General features: G+C 36.8%; 1 protein-coding gene across 1 annotated transcript in view; it reads left to right on the top strand.

Annotated features, from left to right (window-relative positions):
* The window catches only part of LOC114047112 (multiple epidermal growth factor-like domains protein 9), a 126,132-nt gene extending 105,416 nt beyond the window's left edge, over window positions 1-20,716 (top strand). Inside the window, exons 3-6 of the mRNA XM_027867852.1 lie at window positions 368-507; window positions 12,544-12,687; window positions 15,179-15,448; window positions 17,559-20,716. Of these exons, the coding sequence (XP_027723653.1) occupies window positions 368-507; window positions 12,544-12,687; window positions 15,179-15,448; window positions 17,559-18,010 (1,006 nt within the window). The 3' untranslated portion in view covers window positions 18,011-20,716. The remainder of the gene's footprint in view (window positions 1-367; window positions 508-12,543; window positions 12,688-15,178; window positions 15,449-17,558) is intronic.
* Window positions 20,717-22,730: the final 2,014 nt, after the last annotated feature.

The following is a 22,730-nucleotide window of genomic DNA, read 5'->3' as shown; positions in this document are numbered from 1 at the left end:
CTGAAGAGTGAATTCTAATGTAATATAGGATGATCCAGGAAATAGATGACTATATAACAAGAATATAGAGCTTGGTAAACAAGAATGCTTCTGGAAAGTAGAGACCTTGTGTTCTATGAACATTCATTTTAAGCTACCCCAGAATGCAGAGGATGAAGGTGTCAGAAATGATTGGGATCAGCACCAGAATAACTGAATGTGTTTAGTCACAGGGCTTCTACACTCCCAGTTCATGAAAATCACTCCTAATGCTCTTAGTTAAATTTGTTTCCAATAATGGGGTTGTCTGTTGTGGTCTGTTTAGCAGTAAAAAAAAAAAAATTGAGATGATTTAACTTTTGTTTAATTTCCCTGTTTTTCTTTGCAGTTCTGGGAAATGCCAGTGTAAAGTGGGTGTTGGAGGTTCCAAATGTGACCACTGCCAAGATGGGTATTATGGCTTCAATGAGAATGGCTGTCTGCCCTGCCAATGCAATAATCAGTCTGTCACTTGTGATCCCTTCTCAGGTAAAACATATCTTCACTCCAAGGTGTGATCTTAGTACTTAGCCTTTTGTTCTTTGCTTTCTATGCAACTGGATTATAAGCTCCATGAGGGCAAGAAATGTGGCATTTTTCATATTTGTATTCATAGCACCTATGTATAGGTTTTGCACTTAGTAAGTACTAACTGAATCAATGAATTCATTCATAATATTTCTTCTCAACTAGATTATAGTGGGGAGGCCAGTTGGGGAGCTAGTGAGAAAGGACTCTGTCTTATACTTCATCTCTATCCCTCTTCAGTACATAGCACCTTGTACCTAGGAGGCACTTAAATAATATTGGCTGTTATTAGCTTTGATCTACATGATTCCTGGGCTAACCTTACCCTAAGGATAGAAGAGATTATTTGACCTACTCTTATTTCATTTATGATCTTCAGGTACCATCTAAATATTGGAAGAGGATGGGGTACAGATCTGATTTCATTGGTTTAGGTAACTCTACTAATACAAATCTGCAACTGTTCTACAATTTATCATTTTAGGGAGTTGTCTAGGAGCACTGAAGGATTGAGTGACTTGCCCAGGGTCACACTGAGAGTGACTTGCCCAGGATTACACAACCAGTGTGTGTTAGAGGTAGAACTTTACCCCAAAGCTTCCTGACTTCAGGTCTAGCTCTCTATCCACTGCACCACACTGCTTCTCATGCACTCTGTAAGTGCTCAATAAAAATTTGTGGATGGATATGTTAACAAGGACTAAGAGTTAGATTCTGTTGTCTTTGTTAACTTTTTTCATGTAGTCCTTTTACATCTAATCCCTATTAGTTAGAATAAGACTCATAATAATTCATGGAACTACCACAGGAATATTGTGATGATTAATAATAGTATATCTAAAATAATTGAAAATTCTTTCATTAAAAAGACTTGTCAAAAATAAAAAGTATTACCAACTGTATAATTAAAACCATGTACTTATCTAGTGTCTTCTGGGTAATTAACACAGCTTATACTTACTTTGTTGCAGGCCTGTGTCTGGGTCTTTTAGGTTAAAGCATTATCTGTGAGGATCCTATCCCTTAACTAAATCCCCCTACCTATTGCCCTGTATCCCATTACTGTTAAGTCAAATTGGGGAAACAGATTAGTGAATATACATAAAATTAACGTGGAGGGAAAATACAGCTTTTACTTTGGAAGCAATTCACAAATATAAGTATATGTAAGTGATCTTTTTACTCCTTAGCCTCATCATTTTATTAAGACTGATGAAAACAATGCATGCTTCTTAAGGCAAATGAAAATGCACTTACCATTTATTTCTTGTGCTGAGGATATGGTTTATTAGGAAGTATATTTTTCTTTTTCTTGGTGTGGCAGTTGGGGTTAAGTGACTTGCCCAGGGTCACACAACTAGTAAGTGTCAAGTGTCTGGTCTGAGACCAGATTTCAACTCAGGTCCTCCTGACTTCAGGGCCTGTGCTCTATCCTGTGTGCCACCTAGCTGCCCCATTAGGAAGTATCTTTTTAAAGCAACTATCTGAATCAGCGAATTAATTCATAATATTTCTTCTTAACTAGATTATAGCTGGTTATATACGTGTATATTACATATGTATATTATATGTACATTTTACAGGTTAATCCTGACATTCCCTGCTTTAAAGTTGATTCCAGCTCTATGTTCTATATCTCTTCCAGCTCTAACATTCTATGGTTTTGTTACCAGGAGTAAAGCAAGGAATGGATGCATCACTGAGTTAATTTAAGTTAATTTTGAGAAATTTTTAGGGACTAGATTACAGGCTGAAATTTTTTTTTCCTTTTAATAACCTTTACAGCTTATTAAAGGTTATATACCGATTTAATATTGTAGAGATCATGAACAAAATGGCAGATTCCTCCAATGTGAAATTACTTGCAAAATTCCCTGCTTTGTGCTATCAGATACCACACCTAGAGAAGTAGGAATTTGTTTTTCCTACAAATATCAGGTGCAGCCTGTGCATTTTGGGTTATATTAGAGAATTTTTGAGAGGCAGAGATGAAGAACACTAATACTTTTCCCAACACTGCCAGCTTTACTTAAAATTTGTCTATTTTTCCATCACCTTCAATGTAGTTTTCCCATCACTGATGTGCTGTGGCCTCCCCCCTGGTGACCAATATCCATACTAACAAACGTTTATTCCAGGCTTTGCCTATGTATACCTTCAATTTTAGGCTAAAAAGCAATCAGGAAAGAAATCTGCAGCCTTGGGCTTACTTAGTGCCTTCCCCTTAAGAACGCACAGTACTTTCACATATCCCATTTTATCTTATCTATCTTAACAATACCTTATTAAATTGGAGGCATGATTATAGATTATAGATAAAAATACATTAAAAAACTTAATGTCACATCTAAAAGAATAGGAAAAGGAGTTATGAGGCTCCCCCAGAATTAAAAAAAAAAGGGGCAGATGTAATTGCAGAATTATTGTGAATGATTTTTGAAACATAATGGCACATGTGAGAGGTCTTACAAGAGCAAATACTGACCCAGTTTTTTTTTTTTTTTTAAAAAAAAGGGAGAAAAATGGCATCTGCAACTAGAGGCCAATGAGTTTGACTTTGATTCCTGGCAAAAATTCTAGGGCATATTATTAAAGGAATAGTTAGTGAATTTCTAGAGAAAAAAAGGAATTTTATTAGCAACTTGAATACATGCCTACTTATCAAATTACATATGACACAAAGCTAGAAGGGAAAGACAGCACATTGGTTGACAGAGTCTAAATAGATCTTGATAGGCTAGAATGTTGAGCCAAATTCAGTAAAGAATACATTTTTTATGTACCTATACTTTGAAAAAATTGAGATGGGGAGTTTTGGTTAGATAGATCTGAGATACTGTGATTCTATGAAGCGCCATAAATTATTTTATAAACTGTCAATATCACAATTCCCATTTTATCTCTACATATGACCACCTGGAATAGCCCCATCATCCTAAACACTGGTATTTAGAAAGAATTTTAATATTCAGTATATTTAATAATAATAATAATAATAATAAAACTGTTCTGGGGGCAGCTAAGTGGCGCAGTGGATAGAGTACTGTCCCTGGAGTCAGCAGGACCTGAGTTCAAATGTGACATCAGACACTTGACACTAGCTGTGTGATGCTAGGCAAGTCACTTAACCCCAGTTGCCTAACCCAAAACAAAAAATAATAACAACAATACTGTTCTTAACAAGGACATCTTCAATGAATAGTTATGTGAAGTGGACAAAGACTTTTAAATACAGCATGTGTTGTTTAAGATTGTGTCTAATGGTATACTAACATCCAAAAAGCATTGTTGCTGTTATTTATAGTAATAACAGTAACTTGTTTATAGAATTATTTAAAGTTTGTCCTTAATAATATCCCCTGAGGGAATGTAAAGTATTATTTCCATTTTACAGATAAGAAATCTATAGATTATAGATAGCCTCTGAGGTCCTTCATAGCCCCAGATCCATGACCTTAAACTTGAAATGCAATGCTTTTCATAACATCCAAGACAAGAAGTCATCCAATCTCTGCTGCCAAGTCATACAGAACTCACTTTCACCCGAAGGAAAACATTCTGCTTTTGGACCACTTTAATTATTGGGATATTTCTCTTTGTGTCAAGCTAAAATCTTCCTCTGTCCAATTTTTCCTAATTGTTTTAAATTCTGCTTCTAGGACTAGGACAAACTAATCTTACCTCTTTTCTGTAAGAAAGTCCTTCAAATTCTTAAAGACAATCAAATATGCTCCCTAACTTTGTTCTTCTCTAGGCCAAATATTTCTAGTTCCTTCGACTGTTCCATATATGATATGCTCTCTAGTCCTTAATTTGCTCTCTCCTGGTTGCCTTCCTCTGGGCTTGCTCCAATTTGCCATAGTCCTTCATAAAATGTGGTGCTCAAGATCACATGCAATACTTTAGGTCTGATCTTACTACTTCTCTCATTTTGGACATTCTCTTTCTAGTGATGCATAAGTTTGGCTGCTGTGTTATCCTTTTGACTTACTGAGATTTCTATCCACTAAAACCCCCAGATCTTTTCCAAAATCTTGTCTAGTTATGCATTTCTCATCTTGAAATTATATAGTTGATTCAAACCCAAATGCAAGATTTTATATTTATCTTCTCCCCACCAAGAGATTGTAAGAGAGCACCCCTCTTTCACCACTAATTATTAACACTTCTGAATCTTTTGAACAAAACTATTATCAGCCCCATATTTTTGCATTTTTGCTCTAAAAACAATATGGGAGTTCTTGTCTTTTTTGGGGGAAGGGAGGACTGAAATCCTATTATGGAATTTCCCTCATTTAACCATTCTAGTAATCCTGTCAAAAAGGAATGAGGTTAGTCTATCAAGATTGTCCTTGAACCCGTACAGGATCTTAATGATCACAGTTTTCCTTTCTCAATGCTTGTAAATCAATCCCATTAATAATTCATTTTAGACCAGGCTTGACCCTATTAAGAAAAATGAGAAGGCATCTCCCTCTATTCTTTGCAAAGGTGGGAGGTAGGAATTATGGGTATGGAATACTTCATATATTTAGTTGGACTTGATTGATATGTTGTTTACCTTTGTTGAAGTGCTTTTTCTGCTCTCTTTTTTTATTCTTTATTATAAGGTCTGGCTATCTGGGTGAAGAATAGGGAAGGATGTATTGGGAAATGAAGATGATATAAAAATTAAAATATCAATCAAATCTTTTTTAAAAAAAATAATAGTACATTATAGAATTTTGCAAGGACTTGAAGTTAAGGCCATTGTTTTATGTTATCGAATTCACTGTCTTCAGATGAATATATATACAATGATTACAGTAGTATAAATAAAGACATGGAAAGCCCCAAACTAAAAATAAGTATAATGGGCAACATTGGCATCAACAATTATTAAAGTTAAGGTACACAAGCTTCCCTTTTGTTACAAACAATAAAGTACAAAAGTGGAAAATTAGGAGTTTAAACTCCATATGAGTGAGGAAAGAACTAGTAACAGAGTATTTAGCTGCCTTGATAAATTCAGATCTCTAGAGCCAGAAAAACTTAATTCCAGGATGGAGAAATGACTGGCAGATATGATGTGAAACCCATTTTAGTTTAGATGGTTTTGCTTGTTTGGCTCATATTTGGGGGACTATACTATATGTATGAATAGTATAGGGGTGGGGAGGAGGTGTGTATAATGTGTGTTTGTTGAGATATATCTGTTGCATCAAAATATAGAAAAAAATTTTTTAATTGAAAAAATTCACCTTTTCCTTTTTTGAAAATCAGGATACTTGCTTATCTCCAGTCTTGTCATTCTGCACAATTCTTTAGAGATAACTAATATTAGCTTAGAAGTAATTTCTATAGATTGTTTCATAACCCTAGGATCTAAGTTGTCTGGGCCTGGTGACTTAAAACTCATTGAGATAGCTAGGAGCTTTCTTTTTTTTTTTTTTTTTCCAATTTTTAACCACAATTGTCTCCTCCCTCCTCCCCAATTTATCTTGAGTTTTAACTCCTCACTAATAACTTTTGTTCTATCCCCAGTCTGAAGATAATTCTTTTTGGTAAAAAGCAAAAAAACAAAAGCAAACTAAGAGTTGAGTAGTAAAGCCAAAGGTATTTGGCTTTAGTTATCAGATTCAAAGAGATTTGAAACTGGTTCATCTTGGCTTAATTGGTTTTTCTTTGTTACAAGTTAAGTGTTCAGTCTGGAAGAGGAAAGAAGAGGTATTTACAGAAATTGAGTGTGCTGTAAAAAAGAAAGAGCTTCAAAAAAAATTGTCTGACCACTAGCTGCTTTCAGTATAGCTTAAAAAGGCTTTTTAGTGATTTTTAACAATTCACCACCAACTTCAGCTTATTCTGAGCCATAGTGCTTTTGCATTAAAGCTTCTTAGAGGAACTTGTCGTACTTTTGTTTTAACTTGGCCTTGCTTCCATCTTTTACACATCTTTAATATTGAAGTTGATTTATTAGTTCCCTGACTAAAGGACTAAGACTTGAGTATTTTTAGAGAGCTCCTCCTTTAGTCCTCATCAGATTAATTTCTGTTTATTTCATTAGAATATTGCCCTTGAAAACTTCCCACATCTCTTGGATTAGCTTCCCCTATCAAATTTTAGGCCATAGGATACTATTGCTAAATTTTTTGAAATAGACTCTCAAAATCTAGGGCAAGTGTTACACTATGCCAGCTTTCCCGTGCAGATTCTTGAGTTAACTGGCCTTGAGTTTACTGGCTCTTCTGAAACTTCTGTTTGCTGTTTAATAGAAAATATAGTCTACTATGACATTAATAGCACAAACCTACTTCTAGAGGAATGTTCACATACTTACAATAAACTCATCAAGCTATATTTGTTTGCATATAAAAGAATTCACACAATAATTACTAATTAATAATACATGAGTCACATAGAAATAAAGATAGATGTTTTCCAGGAACTTCTGCTTGTCAAAACTTTGTTAGTGGGGCAGCTAGGTGGCTCAGTGGATAGAGCACCAGCCCTGAAGTCAGGAGGACCTGAGTTCCAATCCAGCCTCAGATCAAACACTTGACACTTACTAGCTGTGTGACCCTGAGCAAGTCACTTAACCCCAATTGCCTAAACAAACAAACTTTGTTAGCAGTTTGAGTTACCCCTAATAATTAGAATCATAGATTTGTTTCAAATGGATCTTAGAAATCATCCCTTCATATTTCAGAGTAGTAAACTGAGATCCATAGAATTGTCTTTGTATCCATTGTACTTTCCATAACCCCATGTTGCACTTCTCTTGCCTGGAGGCATGAATCTTAGTAGCATGTACAACAAGTTGTCTTCTCTTGAACATCTCCAGTAGAAGTAGACTGTGTCTCCCAAGACATTTTTCAATTCTTTGAACATAGGTAAAATTTGCCTCCTTGAAATTCCAGCAGTTGATCCTAGTTTTACTCTCTGGATCAAGCAGAAGAGATCATTCCTTTTCCCTATAATCCTTTGTATATTTTTAAAAAGAAAAGAAAACATGCCTATATATAAGTCTTTCTTCAGTTTTGATTCTTCCTTAATTGATTCTCACTTGTTCTGGTTTCCAGTCCCCTCACTGTCCTGGTTGCCATTTTTAGGGCATGTGTTCCATTTTGCTGATATGCTTCCTAAAACATAACTCCACTGGACACAGTACTCCAGAAGATGTCAGAAGCTTACTTAAAATTGTTAAAACAACATTTCTATGTAAATTAAATTTGTCAGTAATTCATATCAGCCTTCCATTCAATTAGTGAGAATTACTGAGGATTAATTATTCCATTTGGAATTCCTTAAAAACAACAATGCCTTTATTCAAGGAACCAGATTCTCTCCAGACTTGCATCATTCCAGGGTAGTAGATTCAGTTTCCAGGAAGCACATTAACTCTTTCATATCACAAATGGACAATTTTGGGAACTATATCCATTGGCCCATTTATGACTTGAAATGGGTAATATACCTCACTGAACATCCAGACTTATGAGTGAGAAGTAGTATGTTCAGTGGGGAGAACAGAACCAAAGCCTTCTTCTTGTTTGATTTGAAACATGCTTTGTTGCCACACTGGGTGGTTCCTAAAATTTTGATATTCACATTGTTTAAGGGAAAAGAAATTGAATCAGGTTAGCCTTGCTATGCCATTTCCTCTACAGATAATAAGCTACTGTAAATGAAAAAAAATCTATGGATGGAATAGAACTTAGATGAGTGCTCTGGTTCCGGCTATCCTACTGAATTGTGTGTTTTTGAATAATTGACTTTACTTCTCTAAGTCTGTTTCCTTATCTGTAAAGATGAGGGGATTAGACTAGAATCAGGAGTGAAGAACTAGTGGCCTTGAAGCCACATGTGGCCCTCTAGGTCCTCAAGTGAGGCCCTTTGACTGAATCTAAACTTCACAGAACAAATCCATAGAAGTATTTACTTTCTGTTTCATACTATTTAACACATATGAGTGTACTACCTAGCATTAGTCTTTAATTGTTGCATATATTCATGACTGAATTGAAAATATCATAGATGGGCTTTTTACTAAAAAAGTTAAGAAGACCTAAATTCAAATCAGAGTCGGGGAACCTGTGACCTCGAGGTCACATGTGGCCTTCTAGGTCCTTGGGTGCAGCCTTTTGACTGAGTTCAAGTCTTACAGAACAAATCCTTTTATTAAGAGGATTTGTTCTGTGAAGTTTGGATTCAGTCAAAGGGCCACACTTGAAGACCTAGAGGGCCACATGTGGCTTCGAGGTCACTGATTCCCCACCCCCCGTAGATGATCTCTAGGGTCCCTTATAACGCTAACATTTGGTGATCAACATAAGGGAAGATTATAAATTCCACCATATTTTCAACAATGAAGTTGCAAAATTCCTGAATGTCTCTTCTGGAAAATTGATTGTCATGCAGCCAGAAAAATTTTACTTCAAATATGAATGAAAAATCAAGGTTTTAGACACTGAGAAACCTACTGAAGGAGCTACCATCAGAGACCATGTGGTGAAGCACGCTGTGCTGTTAGTTGATTATTGAACAATTTCCAATAATGCCAAGAGATATGCTAAATGTTCTCTGATGATAGTCTATTATACTGCGAACTTCAGTTTTGACTATAGAGTTGCCACTCAGGACTAGAGGAACAAGGTCTTGGAAGTTGCCATGGACTTGATTGAAGGCAAAAGGAAAAGGGACAGCAGAAGAAGAAATGGATAGATACTGTCATAGAAGCTGTGAACACGAGCTTAGACAGACTTCAGAAGATAGTGGGGGATGAAAGGGTCAGGCATGCTATGGTGCATGGAGTTACAGTCAGATGCTACTGAACAATAACAACAACAACAAACAAAAAACTTCCCTGAGTACACATTTGCCATTACTGATGAGGATGACTACCCCTCTGAAATGAAGGACTTGGGACCTAGCAACAGCAGTGAAGATGTCAACTAGCTATCCCAGCAGAAGGTACCAAAAAGTATGCCATAGAACCAGAGGAATTTGATTCTGATATACTCCGAGACTTTGTTTTAGCATTCAAAAAAGGAAAACTAAAGGCAATCATCAAATCCCAACCTGTGCCCCAAAACAATAAAGAACCTGAAATTATTGTAGTAGGTAAGACTTTTTACTCCTTTGTGATGGACCCCAAGTTAGACATTCTCATAGAGTTCTATGCCCCATGGTGTGAATACTGAACTGGGGAAGAAATATAAGCATCAGAAAAACCTGATAATAGTGATGATGGTTGCCACCGCCAATGATGTGACCAACAACCTCTACAAAGTGGAAGGTTTTCCTACCATTTACTTTGCCCTTCATATGGACAGAAATAATCCTATTAAATTTGACAAATGAGAAGAGAGATTTGGAACACTTGAGTGCATTTATGGAAGATCACAGCATAAAACTGAGCAGGACCAAAGCAGAGCTTTAAAGACCAAAAGGAGGAAGGGAAGCACTGTAGTTTTCCAGTGAAAGGGGCAGAATGGGGAACCAAATGAGGCTTATGGGCCAAGGTGGGGGGTTGGGTTGTTAAAGCAGTTGCAATATTTGATTTTTTTCTTTTTGTATTTCACATTGTGTTACATAGAAACCATGGGTTTTAAGTTCTGATGTTGTCACTTCACTATGTTGCATATGCAAGCATCCAGGACATATTTTTTATGGAGTTCTAATTGCAAGGTAGGGATAATGCAAACAAAACAGCAATATGATGCTGTTTGTTCTGGAAACTCTTCATAATGTTTTGAAATAAATGATTTTATTGAATAAAATGCACTGTGGTATTTGCAAATATTCTGGGCCCACATACAAATTAATAGCAAGTTAGCACATAAACAAAACAACTTTCATAATTTTAAGCCTAATTGGATTCCACATGCCATTCAGGCCAAACATTTATTATGGCACAATATGTATTTTTAATATCAAATGTGGCTCTCCTGCCAATTGACTACTAAAGGACTAGACCATTAATGAATACCTGAGTTGCTTAAATACTTCTTCCCTCCCTCACCAAGGAAATTTTATTACAATCACAATGTAATATAAATAGAAAGAGCTCTGGACTTGGAATCAGAAGGTTCAAGTCCAATCTCTGACATATCTGAACTGGGTGACTCAGAATCTCCATTTTCTTATGCATAAAATAAAGAAAATACATGACCAGTACTAGGATTATTGTGAATAATACATAAGTAGTTTCATAAACCTTAAAGAACTACAGAAATGAGAGGAATTATTTCCTTAAGGCCTTCTTGATTGTGAGTCCTGATGTAGTAGATACTGCATTGGATTAGGAATTGGGATATCTGGATTTTAATTCTGGCATCACTAGCTAATGGTGTAAATTTGAGTGGACTCTATCCCCTCTCCTATTCTCAGTTTCCCCTCCATCAAAATGAAGATGAGGATGGGATTGGACTATGTAATCAATAAGGTCACTTTCAGGCTTAATACTCTTTGGATTGTCTTTGAAGGGCTGCCAGCTTGCCTTTCTCTAGACAGGGCTGGGCAAGGTATGCCAAAATGATTGGGATGTCATAGAAACCTCTCCCAATGGCCCATTGTTTGAGCATTAGCATTTGGGTTTTGACAGATCAGGACTTATAGCCCAGCAGCTTATCTTGAATGCATTTTCATAAAACCATATCCCTGCATATTTTTAAATGGGGAAGGGGAATTCGAAGATGGGAAGAGGATAGTTCAGTCAATCTTCAGAAGAAAAGCCCCTCCCCCAAAAAGAGCCTCCTCAGAGTTTATAACTATGACTTTGATCACCTCTCTCACCTGACTTATCTTGCTCCACCCCCCATCCATCCCACATATACCAGACTGTTATTGAAAAGAAATAATCTATGCAGTGTAATGTACTCTGTTTATTCAGAGAACAGAAAAATTTGAAAGCTAGAATTAAGTTTTAGAACTAAAATCTAAAGTTGATCAGCAGACATTTTCGGTTGTTTAGAGACTGTATAGTAGATGTCATTCTTACAGTTAGGAAGGCCTAGATTCGAGTTCTGCCCTTGACACAGGCTTTGTACCCTGGGTAAGTAATTTAACTTCTCAATGCCCCATGCCAACTACAACTATAAATTTCAGATGAGTTGCCAGTCTGCATTTGTGGGGAGAGAGTCCACATCAGAAGTTGAGCCCACATCAGTGATATCTGAGGTCTAGATTCCTCCACACCAAAACAGATCTCCAGAAGCAAACAAACTCCTATTGGACTGAATATAGTCTTTACTTCTCCTCTTAATCTAGCTCAAATATAACCTGAGAGTGATTTACAATTGGTGTTACTTTTCAGTATATTCCTATATATGTATATCTCTTTCCTTTCAGAAATATTTAATTTTACTAGTATATTTACATAGTAAACTATAATATTTAGGGAGAAACAGATTTTTAAGGCTAGCACTAGAACTCAGTCAAGTTCAGCTAATCTTTATTAGTATATAAGTATACATTCTTTAAAACATGTACAAGAAAAAGTTCATGGTTCTATCTCCTGCCTCTGCACTATTGCCCAGGCTGTCAAGCATGCCTATATGTTCTCCCTTCTCACTGCCTGACACCTCCTCCTAAAGTCCTTTCCTGATCGCTTCGGTTTTGTCAGTGTTTTCCCACCCCTGGAATTACTTTGTATTTATTTATCACCTCTGATCCCATGATCCTATCATGTGCGTACATGCTCTATCACCTTATCCCCATCATAGTAGAAGGTAAGGTACTTAAGAATAGGGATTATTTAGCTTTGGCACAGTGGATAGAACCCCGGTCTACAGTAAAGAAGACCTGAATTCAATTCTGGCCTTAGACACTTATAATTATGTAACCCAAATGCTTTATAAAAGTTCCTATTCTCTTCCCATTCCCATGACATAGCATAGCATTGGCATTTAGTAGGCACTTATTATAAATGCTTGTCAAATTGAATTACTAAGTTTTACCTTGAGTAAAACAAACAAGAGCCCCCTGCACCTCTAAATATTTTTAAATAATTTCTTTCAGGTACCTGTTTGAACTGCCAAGGAAACAGCAAAGGAAACCACTGTGAAGGATGCAAAGATGGTTTCTATAAGAGTCCCACTGCCTTGCATAAATGTCTTCGGTGCCCTTGCTCAGCAGTGACATCTACTGGCATCTGTTTCATACGTAAGGCTTTTCCATAAACCTACATTCTAGACAAGTTTTAACATTTACAGTAGTTAACATTTGTAGTAGAAACCATTTGCTGAAGTACTGTACTCTAGGTACTGCTGGTGGGAAAGAAAAATTAGATTAATTAGACAGAGTCATTGATGTTAAGGAATTTGCCCCCGCAATACTTTACAAGGTCATTGTGAATATCAAGTAAGATAGTGTATGTACAGTATTTTCAAAGCTCTATACAAGTGTAAGGTGGTCTCATAAGAAAGTAAACAGCCTCCATGGTTTTGCTGCCTCCTAGTTTTGCAACAACAGTAACAGAGGCATGGCTTCCAGGAATAAGGAGATGATAAGACCACTGTACTCCTGATCATATCATACCTGGAATAAGCGGGATAAACTAGATAATCTAGGAAGCACCTTCCAGCTCCATCCTTCTGTTTTGTAAGATCACAGGGTCACAGGGAGTTGGAAGAGGCCTTCGAGATCATCTAGTCCAATCCTTTTAGTGTACACATAAGAAAATCGCAGGCCAGATATTGTGATATACCCAACTTACAAAACTGTCTAGTTTGACTATTAAATGGTGAATTAAACTCCTTTATTGGCCCAGATGAAAACTGGCCTTGTACAGGGGAAAGAGTGCTGAGTTTGGACCCAGAGCTCTTGTACTGAGTCTGGCTTTTCCTCTTCTGCCTATGTAACCAATCGCTTTACTGTTGTAATTTCTTCAACTGCCAAATAAGGGGAATAGAGTAGATAGCCCTTAAGGTGTCCACTTCTAACTCTAAAATACCATGAACAAATTCAGAAATCAAAATTAATACAGATATGGAATAGATAGGCACAATTTCATATGATCATTAACTTGCCATAACAGGATGATTTTATCCAGACAAGTATTTATTTAGGTGGTATTCTCACTGCTATGGGTAATATCATTAATCCTATAAAATGGCTAATGGTTCCTGTGTCAGAGCTCTGCCTTGGAAGCATTTCTCTGCCCTGAATGAAATTTTAGTCTGATAACTTGCTATATCCTTCCTAATTTCTTTATTATGCCAAAGTAAACTATTGAAGTCTATCCCAGTTATTTAACACGAATTCACATACACAGTCAGTTACTTTGAAGTTTTGAAACTTTTATCATATTACCTAGTAGGAACAGGCAGCTTGCCAAATATTATTCAATATAATCTGCCTCTGCAGATGGTTTATGGAACCAATCACTACTCTGTCAACTATTGTTAAAGCCCTACTTTATTATATCTATTAGGACTAAAAATTAATTAGGTACCTCTGATATGTTGCTATTATTCAGACTCTCTTTCTGAGCATATTTCATTCCTTTCCTGCTGAAATAGATAACCCAGATTTCTCCCTCATATTCCTTGGAAGCCAAGTAGCTGGTAGAATAATTAAATCCTAAAATATTTGAGTTGGAAGGGACCTTGCAGCATAGAAAGTTTGGAATATAAGGGGCTTCAGAATCTAGAATGTAGTAAGGTGTCAGAGTGTTTGTGTCATTGCTTAGCACATAGTAAGTGCTTAATAAATGCTTTTTGGCTGAATGGATAGGTCCTATAGAAAGCACCTAGTACTGTTCCCTCATTTGTCAACAATGGCGGCCAAAAAAGCTAATGCAGTCTTAGACAACAGTAATAGAAGCATGGCTTCCAGGAATATGGAGATGATAATACCACTGTACTCCTGGTCATATCACACCAGAAGTATTGTGATCAGTACTGAGTACCATAGTTTAAGAAGAACATTGATAAGCTAGAAAGTGTGCAGAGTTGTCCAATCCAAATAGCGAAGGGCCTTGAGTCTATGTCATAAGATCAGTTGAAGAAACTGGATACATTTAGCCTGAAAAAAAAAAGATATAAGGGAGTAGGGGGGTGGGTAGGGGTGGGATTAAAATTATCTTCAAAAATGTGAGAGAATCATGAAGAAAAAAGATTAGATTTATTTCATTTGGCCCCAGAGGGAAGAACCAAGAACAGTGGGTAGAAGTTGCAAAGAGGTAAATTTAGGTTGATATCAAGGACTTCCTAACAATTAGAGAGGTCCAAAGTGAAGTGGGCTGCCCCTTGGAGGGGCCCTCTTTGCCCTCCTTAGCACCTCACAGAGGCTTAATGACTACTTGTCAGATATATGATAACAGGGCCTCCATTGGGGTATGCGATGGACAGATAAGCTGCTGAGGTCCTTTTCAACTTTCAAACTCTGTGATTCTGTGAAGTTGAAACCCAAAGAAGGGGGCTGAATTACCTAAAGTCACATACAAATTACTGGCAGAACTGTTCTAGAATTCAAATGTATTATAATTAATACTGATTTCATTAATTTCACACTGTATATCTCTTGGTATTGGGTTGTAGGAAGTAGGATTAGAATTGGTCAAAACCAAAACAAAACATATTTCAGGATTAGAATTTTTTTGTTATTTTTTAGGCCTACATTTTAAAACATGTTGATATTTTGTCTCTTTTAGATTCAGGGGAGTTGGTGCCTAGATGTGATCGCTGCAGAGAGGGTTACACAGGTCTAAACTGTAATGCCTGTGAAAATGGCTATTACAACTCTGACAGCATCTGTTTAAAGTGTGAGTGTGGTGGCCATGTGGACTCTATTAAAACTCCGAAGATCTGCAAGCCAGAGAGCGGTGAATGCATTGACTGCCTCCACAATACCACTGGCTTTCACTGTGAGAACTGCTGGGAAGGTTATGTTAGAGACCTCAAAGGAAACTGTATCAAGAAAGGTAAACCCTCAGCTAAGAGTATAAATTCTAAGTCTCCTAGCAACACCTTCAGGAAGAGCCCACTCATCCTTGTTCACCGTAAAATCAACCATAGTTTCTCTTTAGCCCCAACAACACTCTTCCCCATTTCTACCACCACTGTCCCTTCCCACTTCCTCCCCTCCATTCAAGCAATGCTTCTGCAAGATTTTATATCTATAGATTTGATGTTTGAATATCCTATATACATATGGCCATCATTTGGAGAGTAGTGTGGGAGATAAAAATAAAAAGATTAGACCTCAGAGAGTCTCTAGCAAATTCAATTGCTATGACTTTCCTCAAAAGCAAGAGGAAATCCTAAAATGAGTGCATCTTTGACTGCTGTTTCCAAGTAGCGAAAATTTTGTTTCCATTTACTTAATGCTTATCTGAGCACTGGCAGCAGCAAAATGAACTGTTCATATCTCTATGTTCATGGATTCCAAAAGTGGATTTTGTCATATAATTTCTCAGGGAAATTTCCCTTCTTTCTAATTTGCTTGCACCCCTCCTAAACCTCCATTATAAACTCAGGAAAATTGAGTTTTGCTTTGGTACTTAGGCTGTCATTGTGTGGTTTTCACACCCTTCCGTTTGGCCTGTTTTGTTTCCATATTAATAATTAAGATATCTGCTTATTCTTCTTATCTTTTGTTCTCTATATTTTCACACTGCATCTAGCAATCTCATCTAAGTTCATTCCAAGTAGGACTATAGTTTGATAGTTAGAACACTTCACGGACAGCCTACAGTCTTTTCCAGGAGCTGTCTTTGAATTCTTCTTGTTATTATCACCATTAGTTTTTATCATAATAATTAAAATAATGGTCTCCCGTATTTGTGTAACAATTTAGCAAGCAGTTGCTCATGACAGCCTTATACAGATAAGAAAACTGAGAGTCAAAGAATTAAAGTTATTTAATGCAAGTAATTATTATCCCCACTTTATGGAAAAGGAAACTGAGATTTAAGTCAACTTAGATGACTTGTTCTAGGCAACATGGCTAGTAAGTGGGACTGCTGTAATCCAAACCCTAGTTGTTATGGCTTCAAGTCCAGTTTTCTACTACACTGTACTATTTTCCTAGCTGGAGAGATGGGAGAATATGACGCATTTTGCTATTCAAAATAAGTTATCGTGTAACAAAAGCTTTTTTTTTTGCATGTAGAAAATAAAAAGTCACCACAGATTTAGATAAATTGATGGATGGTATATAGTAGCTTGAGAATGTCAGGATGCTCAAGGTATTATTAGATTAATAACCTACATTTATATAGTTTGATTATAAAATACTTTCACTTCTAATATCTCATTTGATTTTTGTAACAAGTCTCTGAGGTAAATAGTACAAATATTATTATCTCCATTTCATAGAAGAGGATACTGAGGCCCAAAGAACTGAGATGACATTCATTGCTAGGTTATATAGTTAATAAGTGGCAAATCTGAGACTTAAATCCAATTCTACTATGCTCTACTGCCTTTGTGAAAAGCCTCAAGGTATGTTAGCATTACCTGAGTTCAAGTGCTTACCATGGAATTCCATATAGATACATCCTCTTTACCTACCTTAACATAGGCTTTAGGTCTCAGTAATGACATATTCACTGACTTGGAAGAATTTATACTAATCCACCAAAGAGGATCTTGAAAGATACTTACTATGGAATTCTCCTGAAGATTTTAAGGTGGCTATATCTATGCACTAGATGCCAGTCATGTATGTAACACTCATCATCCTAGGTTTTGAGGCCCTAGTCCTTATCAAGATGCTTATTTTTTAAAATAGTACTTTCCTTTTTAATGTTAGTTCATTGATAAGAACACTTTTGTGCTGAAAGAGCAGTAGACTGGGAATCATGATACCTAGGGTGGAATTCTAGCAGTGCAATATTGGTCTAGTTATTTAACCTCTCTGACTCTCAGTTTCCTCATTTACTAAACAAAATGCCCTCCAAGGTCTCTTCCAGATCTGCTAATCTATATCTTGATGTTCTTTGTTCTAAGATCTCTTGTAGAGATCTTTTATAGTCTTCTCCAAAGCTAGATAATTCTGTTTTATTGCTCATTTTCTGTCTTTATTTTCAGAAATTGTTGTTACTACGACTGAAGGGTCTACCACTTTGGTTTCTAATGCCACTTTGTCTACATCACCACCCACTACGGTTGCAAATAGTACATTTACCCCCACCACTCTGCAGCCTATCTTTTCAATAGGATCTTCTGAAAATAGCACCTCAGCATTAGCTGATGTGTCATGGACTCAATTCAACATCATCATTTTGACAGTCATCATCATTGTGGTGGTTCTGCTCATGGGATTTGTGGGGGCTGTGTACACATACAGGGAGTATCAAAACCGAAAACTCAATGCCCCCTTTTGGACCATTGAACTGAAAGAAGACAACATCAGCTTCAGCAGTTACCATGACAGCATCCCCAATGCTGACGTGTCTGGCTTATTGGAAGACGATGGCAATGAGGTGGCTCCCAATGGACAGCTAACGCTCACGACTCCCATGCATAACTATAAAGCTTAAGACCTGAACAGAGTGAACCAAATTCCTCTAGTGTTGCTAAAGTTACAGTGCTTATTAAGAGGAGCAGCAGCAGCAATGGTGCCCAGGGGCAGAGCCTGGCCTTGCTTGCTAAAAAAGCAAAGGTGTGTAGTGCATCCCAAAATTTCAGGTAAAAATTTGTAATGCCTTCAGCCTGACATCCTTCATTTCCCCAAGAAGATCCCTACAATTCATTGTTGTTAAGGACTTGAAGCAAAATATATTTTTGTACCCAGCCATGCAGGAGTGTGTAGCAAGACCAAATTCTGTAGTGAATCTCGTATCCAACTTCCTGAGAAGCTCCTGGGGAAGCCAGTGTCCACCAAGCAGTCTGCCACAGGATGACTGATATTTGTTTAGGAGGAAAAGGACTGTCGGAAGTCTTCATATACATTCCTAATACACATTTCTTTTCAAGGTGGGGCAGGGATGGATCTCCATTTTACTCTTCTGAGAGATTTCAATGAGAAAAAACTGATGAGCCACAAGCATTGCAATAAGCAGTTCTCTATTGTTTCTGGAATTGGGGACAAATGAATCCTAAAGAGATTCTTGGAAAGTTGCTCCTTACTGAATTATCACTTAGTGATACAGTAAAGTGCAGGGCAAGATTCTTGGGCTAGAAGAGAGAATGAAGCAGTATCCACGATGAGGAAGCCGATGGTCCCCCTCAGGGTCTCAGTTTGTTATCACTGCCCCAGCCTCCTAGAAACAATGTGTATATAGATAATGTAGCATATCTTATCAACATTGCATTTGTAACTATTTGTAAAAAAAAAAATCATGTCATATTTTATCATCTAGAATTTATTTGTACAGCAGAAGTTAGTGGCATTGTAAAAAAGAAAATACAAGAATTGGTTAAAATACTGTAAAATAGATGGCAATATTGCTGGAGCTGGGACTCTGGTGAATATCGATCATTTTAAGTTCCTCTATGGACATCATGGGCAATTTTTAAGAGATTGAGTATTCTTTTCTATTATCTTCTCACCCTTTAGTCCCTCCTTCCTGCAATTCAGCCTTAGAATTACCCACCTTTTGACTTAAAAAGGATGTGAATAGTTAAATATAGTGGAGAAATAAGGTTCAGTAGATTTTGAAGTCAAGGGCTACCTTGGATTGCAAAATCTGGTCACTTCTCACTTAATGAGATACTATCTCAGTCTTCATAAGCATCTAATTTTACATCATGTAGATGAATGTAAAATGGTAGTTGATAAATAAATTTCATTTTGCTAGTAGTCTCCTGGATGCAAATGGTAGTCTTCCAAAGGAAATGGGGGAATCCTCATTTCAAAAGAAATGAAGGGTTATTGTCATATCACCAGGGGCCTCTACTCTTCTTGTCTATAAAATGTCTACATTTTAATTCTCCCCCCTCAAAAAAAATGTTCTCACTCAAATGTTGGTCCACTGTGCCAATTTTGATCTGCTTATTATGGCAATAACAAGCTGTCCAATTTGCATAGGCTCTTTACTTCTCTTGCTGCATAGCGGGGGGTTAGGAGACTGGGCCTGGAGGGATATAAAGTGCTCACTAACTACAACATATACTGATCCATCCCTTCTTCACACACCATTCCAAGAGTGACTATATGTATAAAGTAACAATGCAGCGAGATGTCCAAGCACCGTCCCCACTTAAAGATATGATGTATGCTTGGAAACCAGGTCTCAAAGCATATTACAAAAAAGTAAAGTCTTGACTGCACAGCAGCCATTTGGACACAGGTTAAAACCATCAATCAAGCTGATTTTTTAAAAGAAATATTGAGAGGTAAAGGAAGCAGCAGCAGGGTATATAGGAAAAGGTCCTGGACTAAGAGTTGGCAGACCTGCATTCTGGTTCCTGCTCTATTGATAATTAGCTGTATGACTTAGCTAAATCACTAAACATCTATGAACCTGAATTTCCTTATCTACGTAGAGAAGACAATTCAGCTATATAATCTCTAAGGTCCCTTCTAGGTATAGAATTCTGTGATTCTGAGTACTGATATCAATAAGCAATATGGAATGAGCAGTATGTCGAAAGAGGAATTCAAGTGGACTTTTTTCTCTAGATGAGATCATAGTCAAAGGCTAGTTCAAGTCTAGCACTAAGATACCACTCTATAGAAGGTCTTCCAGGTCAGTCCCTTGATTTTGCTGGTGTTTTAGTTGATACCTAGTCTACTTACTGCTTGTGGCCTAATAGCAGTTGCTTGGGGGGAGAACGGATGGTCAATTTCTACGTTCAGTCATGGCCACCAGAAATAGGGGGAAATTTCACAGACAGGTGAAGTCATCTGTAAGGATTTTCCATTGTTTTAGAGGAACACACCATTGATGAGCTCCAGTCCATAGTTGGACTCCACTGAAACTGATGTTGATTCTATTTATGAAACTAATAAGATGTCCACCTTGCCAGCTTATGTTCTTTTAAAACAAAACAGACACAGGAGGAATTCAGTGTTTGTGAATAGAATTAAGTTACTTAGGAAATAAAGTGAATTTTAAGCTTCTAAAAGTTTGATCCAGGCAGTCAGGTCTTTTATCCACATGTGGATATTAGAATAGAGCCCTTAAAAAAGGAATGGTAAACAACTGAAAGTGCTTATCAGCTACTACTCCCATTCTCCCCTGCACACATACCACCCTGTGTATGTAACTCCAGCCAATAAAATGTCTTTTAATGTTTTAGTATCCCCTAGCTTTGCTTTTAGAAATGATTCTTTATTGTAATAATCACTTAAAATCTGAGCCACTACTTGCAATAGTATGCAAAAGAAATCAAATCAATTTTTGAAGTTAGAAGCCCTGGAGTTTATAATTTTACAAACTAACAAATGAATATGACTTCTCTACACATCATCAACTCCTATAAGGGAAAAGGTCTTCATAAACTATAGGATGGTGAACATGATTTGGAAAACCCAATGGTTGGAAGAATCCAGGTGTTAGAAATCTTTACAATTAGTGTATCACTAAATAAGACAAAACTACCTTATGTGAATTTGATTGGGAAAAAAAGCAGATGCTGATTGCTACCAGGTGATGATGTTATCGCTGCCACCTCTATCATCATTTCAGGAAGTAGATTCCCAAATGGGGTCAGCTCTAGGCAAAATTGCTAAATAGATTAACTGTGTCCTGAGTGTCTACTATATGCAAGGCATTGCATGTTCTACTGAATATCATTTACCCTTTCTTTGTTCTCTTAGACCTTTTGGACCCCAAATATCCAGTAGTCTCCAGATACCTTGCTTTTTCCACTCCCAGATAACTCCTTCATCGACAAATTAATTTCATTGTCTTAGGGACTCAATATGTTACCACATAAAGAGGATAGTGGATGTTGGGGATAGAAGGGAAAGATTTTTGGATTGGGGATCTTAAATCATACCACATATATGTCTACTGTGCTCATGATTTCTGGCCTCAGAGATCTTAGGAAATATACATCCTGTCTAGGATTCTTCCTTTTAATCAGGGACCTAAAGCAGTGACCCTTACTTTGCATCTTGAATTGAAATTAGCACTATAGGACATTTGATTTGGGCCTGTAGAGATAGAGGTGGGGGTACTTCCTAGGATATATGTTGATCTATGTTCCCATCCCTCAAGGAAGATAGTTCTTGATTAAGGAACACGTATCATCATTTGAATTACTTACCATTATACACTGAGCATCATCTGGTTCATGTGCATTAAGAAAATAAAACTCATCCATTCATGGAAAAGTTCTGAAAGACATTTTAGGTAGGTAGGGCAGAAAGGTGAAAATAATCCAGAGAAGGAAAAGAAACCCTGACAAGTCTCCCAAAAATCCTTTGTAAATGGAGAGATGATTGGTCTTCTTTGGGTGGGTGGGTGGGACAGATCAGTAACAGGACAGTTATTTGCAGGGTTGAAAGTCTACACTCTGGATATTAGCTGATGTCTGCCCAGGGGAAAAGCAAGAGCCATTTTCACTAATAAGAACTTGTCTGAAAGAATCAAATGATATCCTAGGGACCAGGCTTTTGATCAATAAGGTATCAGTGGTTGAATGAAGTATTTTCCAAGGCTGTTGTAATTGTATCATCCTTATTCCATCAGATAAAAGTCATACTTACACATACTAAATAACTTATATCAACTAAAAGATATGAAGCCAGGTCCCAAGCCTAAGTCAAACTTAATGATTTAAAGCTAAATTTAACTTAAAGGCACAAGAGCTCTGCTAGTCATCCAGTTGACCTATTGTGATAAATGTCTCTCTGAAGCAACAAATGAACTTCTCTTTATCTCACTAAAATCCTAACACAGATTTACAAAGATGTCTCACACATTTACTGTACTAGCTTCAAAATAAATTTCTAAAAATGTGTATGATTTGAATATATGAAAGAATTTATACAAGAGTGTTATTTAAAATGATTAAAAATAAATGTATATAATTTGTACCTATTGTATATTGGCTTTTTGCCTTTTTTTTTAGATGTGGTCAAAAATATGTTTTAATTTAATAAGTCCCTGACAGGGAGTCAATTGGTTTTCATACAACATGAATGTTTTGGGCTCTTCACATATACATATATATGGGTGTGTGTGTATATGTGTGTGTGAAACTGAATTTCACATAAATCATTTAGAGAATAACACAGTAATCAATCTCCCAAACCATAAAGATAAGTTTTATTTATTCATCTATTTTTGTGATTACAAACTTAGCATT

Source organism: Vombatus ursinus, unplaced genomic scaffold (genome assembly GCF_900497805.2).
Source record: "Vombatus ursinus unplaced genomic scaffold, bare-nosed wombat genome assembly UNPS02014786.1, whole genome shotgun sequence".
Taxonomy (NCBI): Eukaryota; Metazoa; Chordata; class Mammalia; order Diprotodontia; family Vombatidae; genus Vombatus; species Vombatus ursinus.
This window is presented reverse-complemented; position numbering and strand designations above follow the sequence as displayed.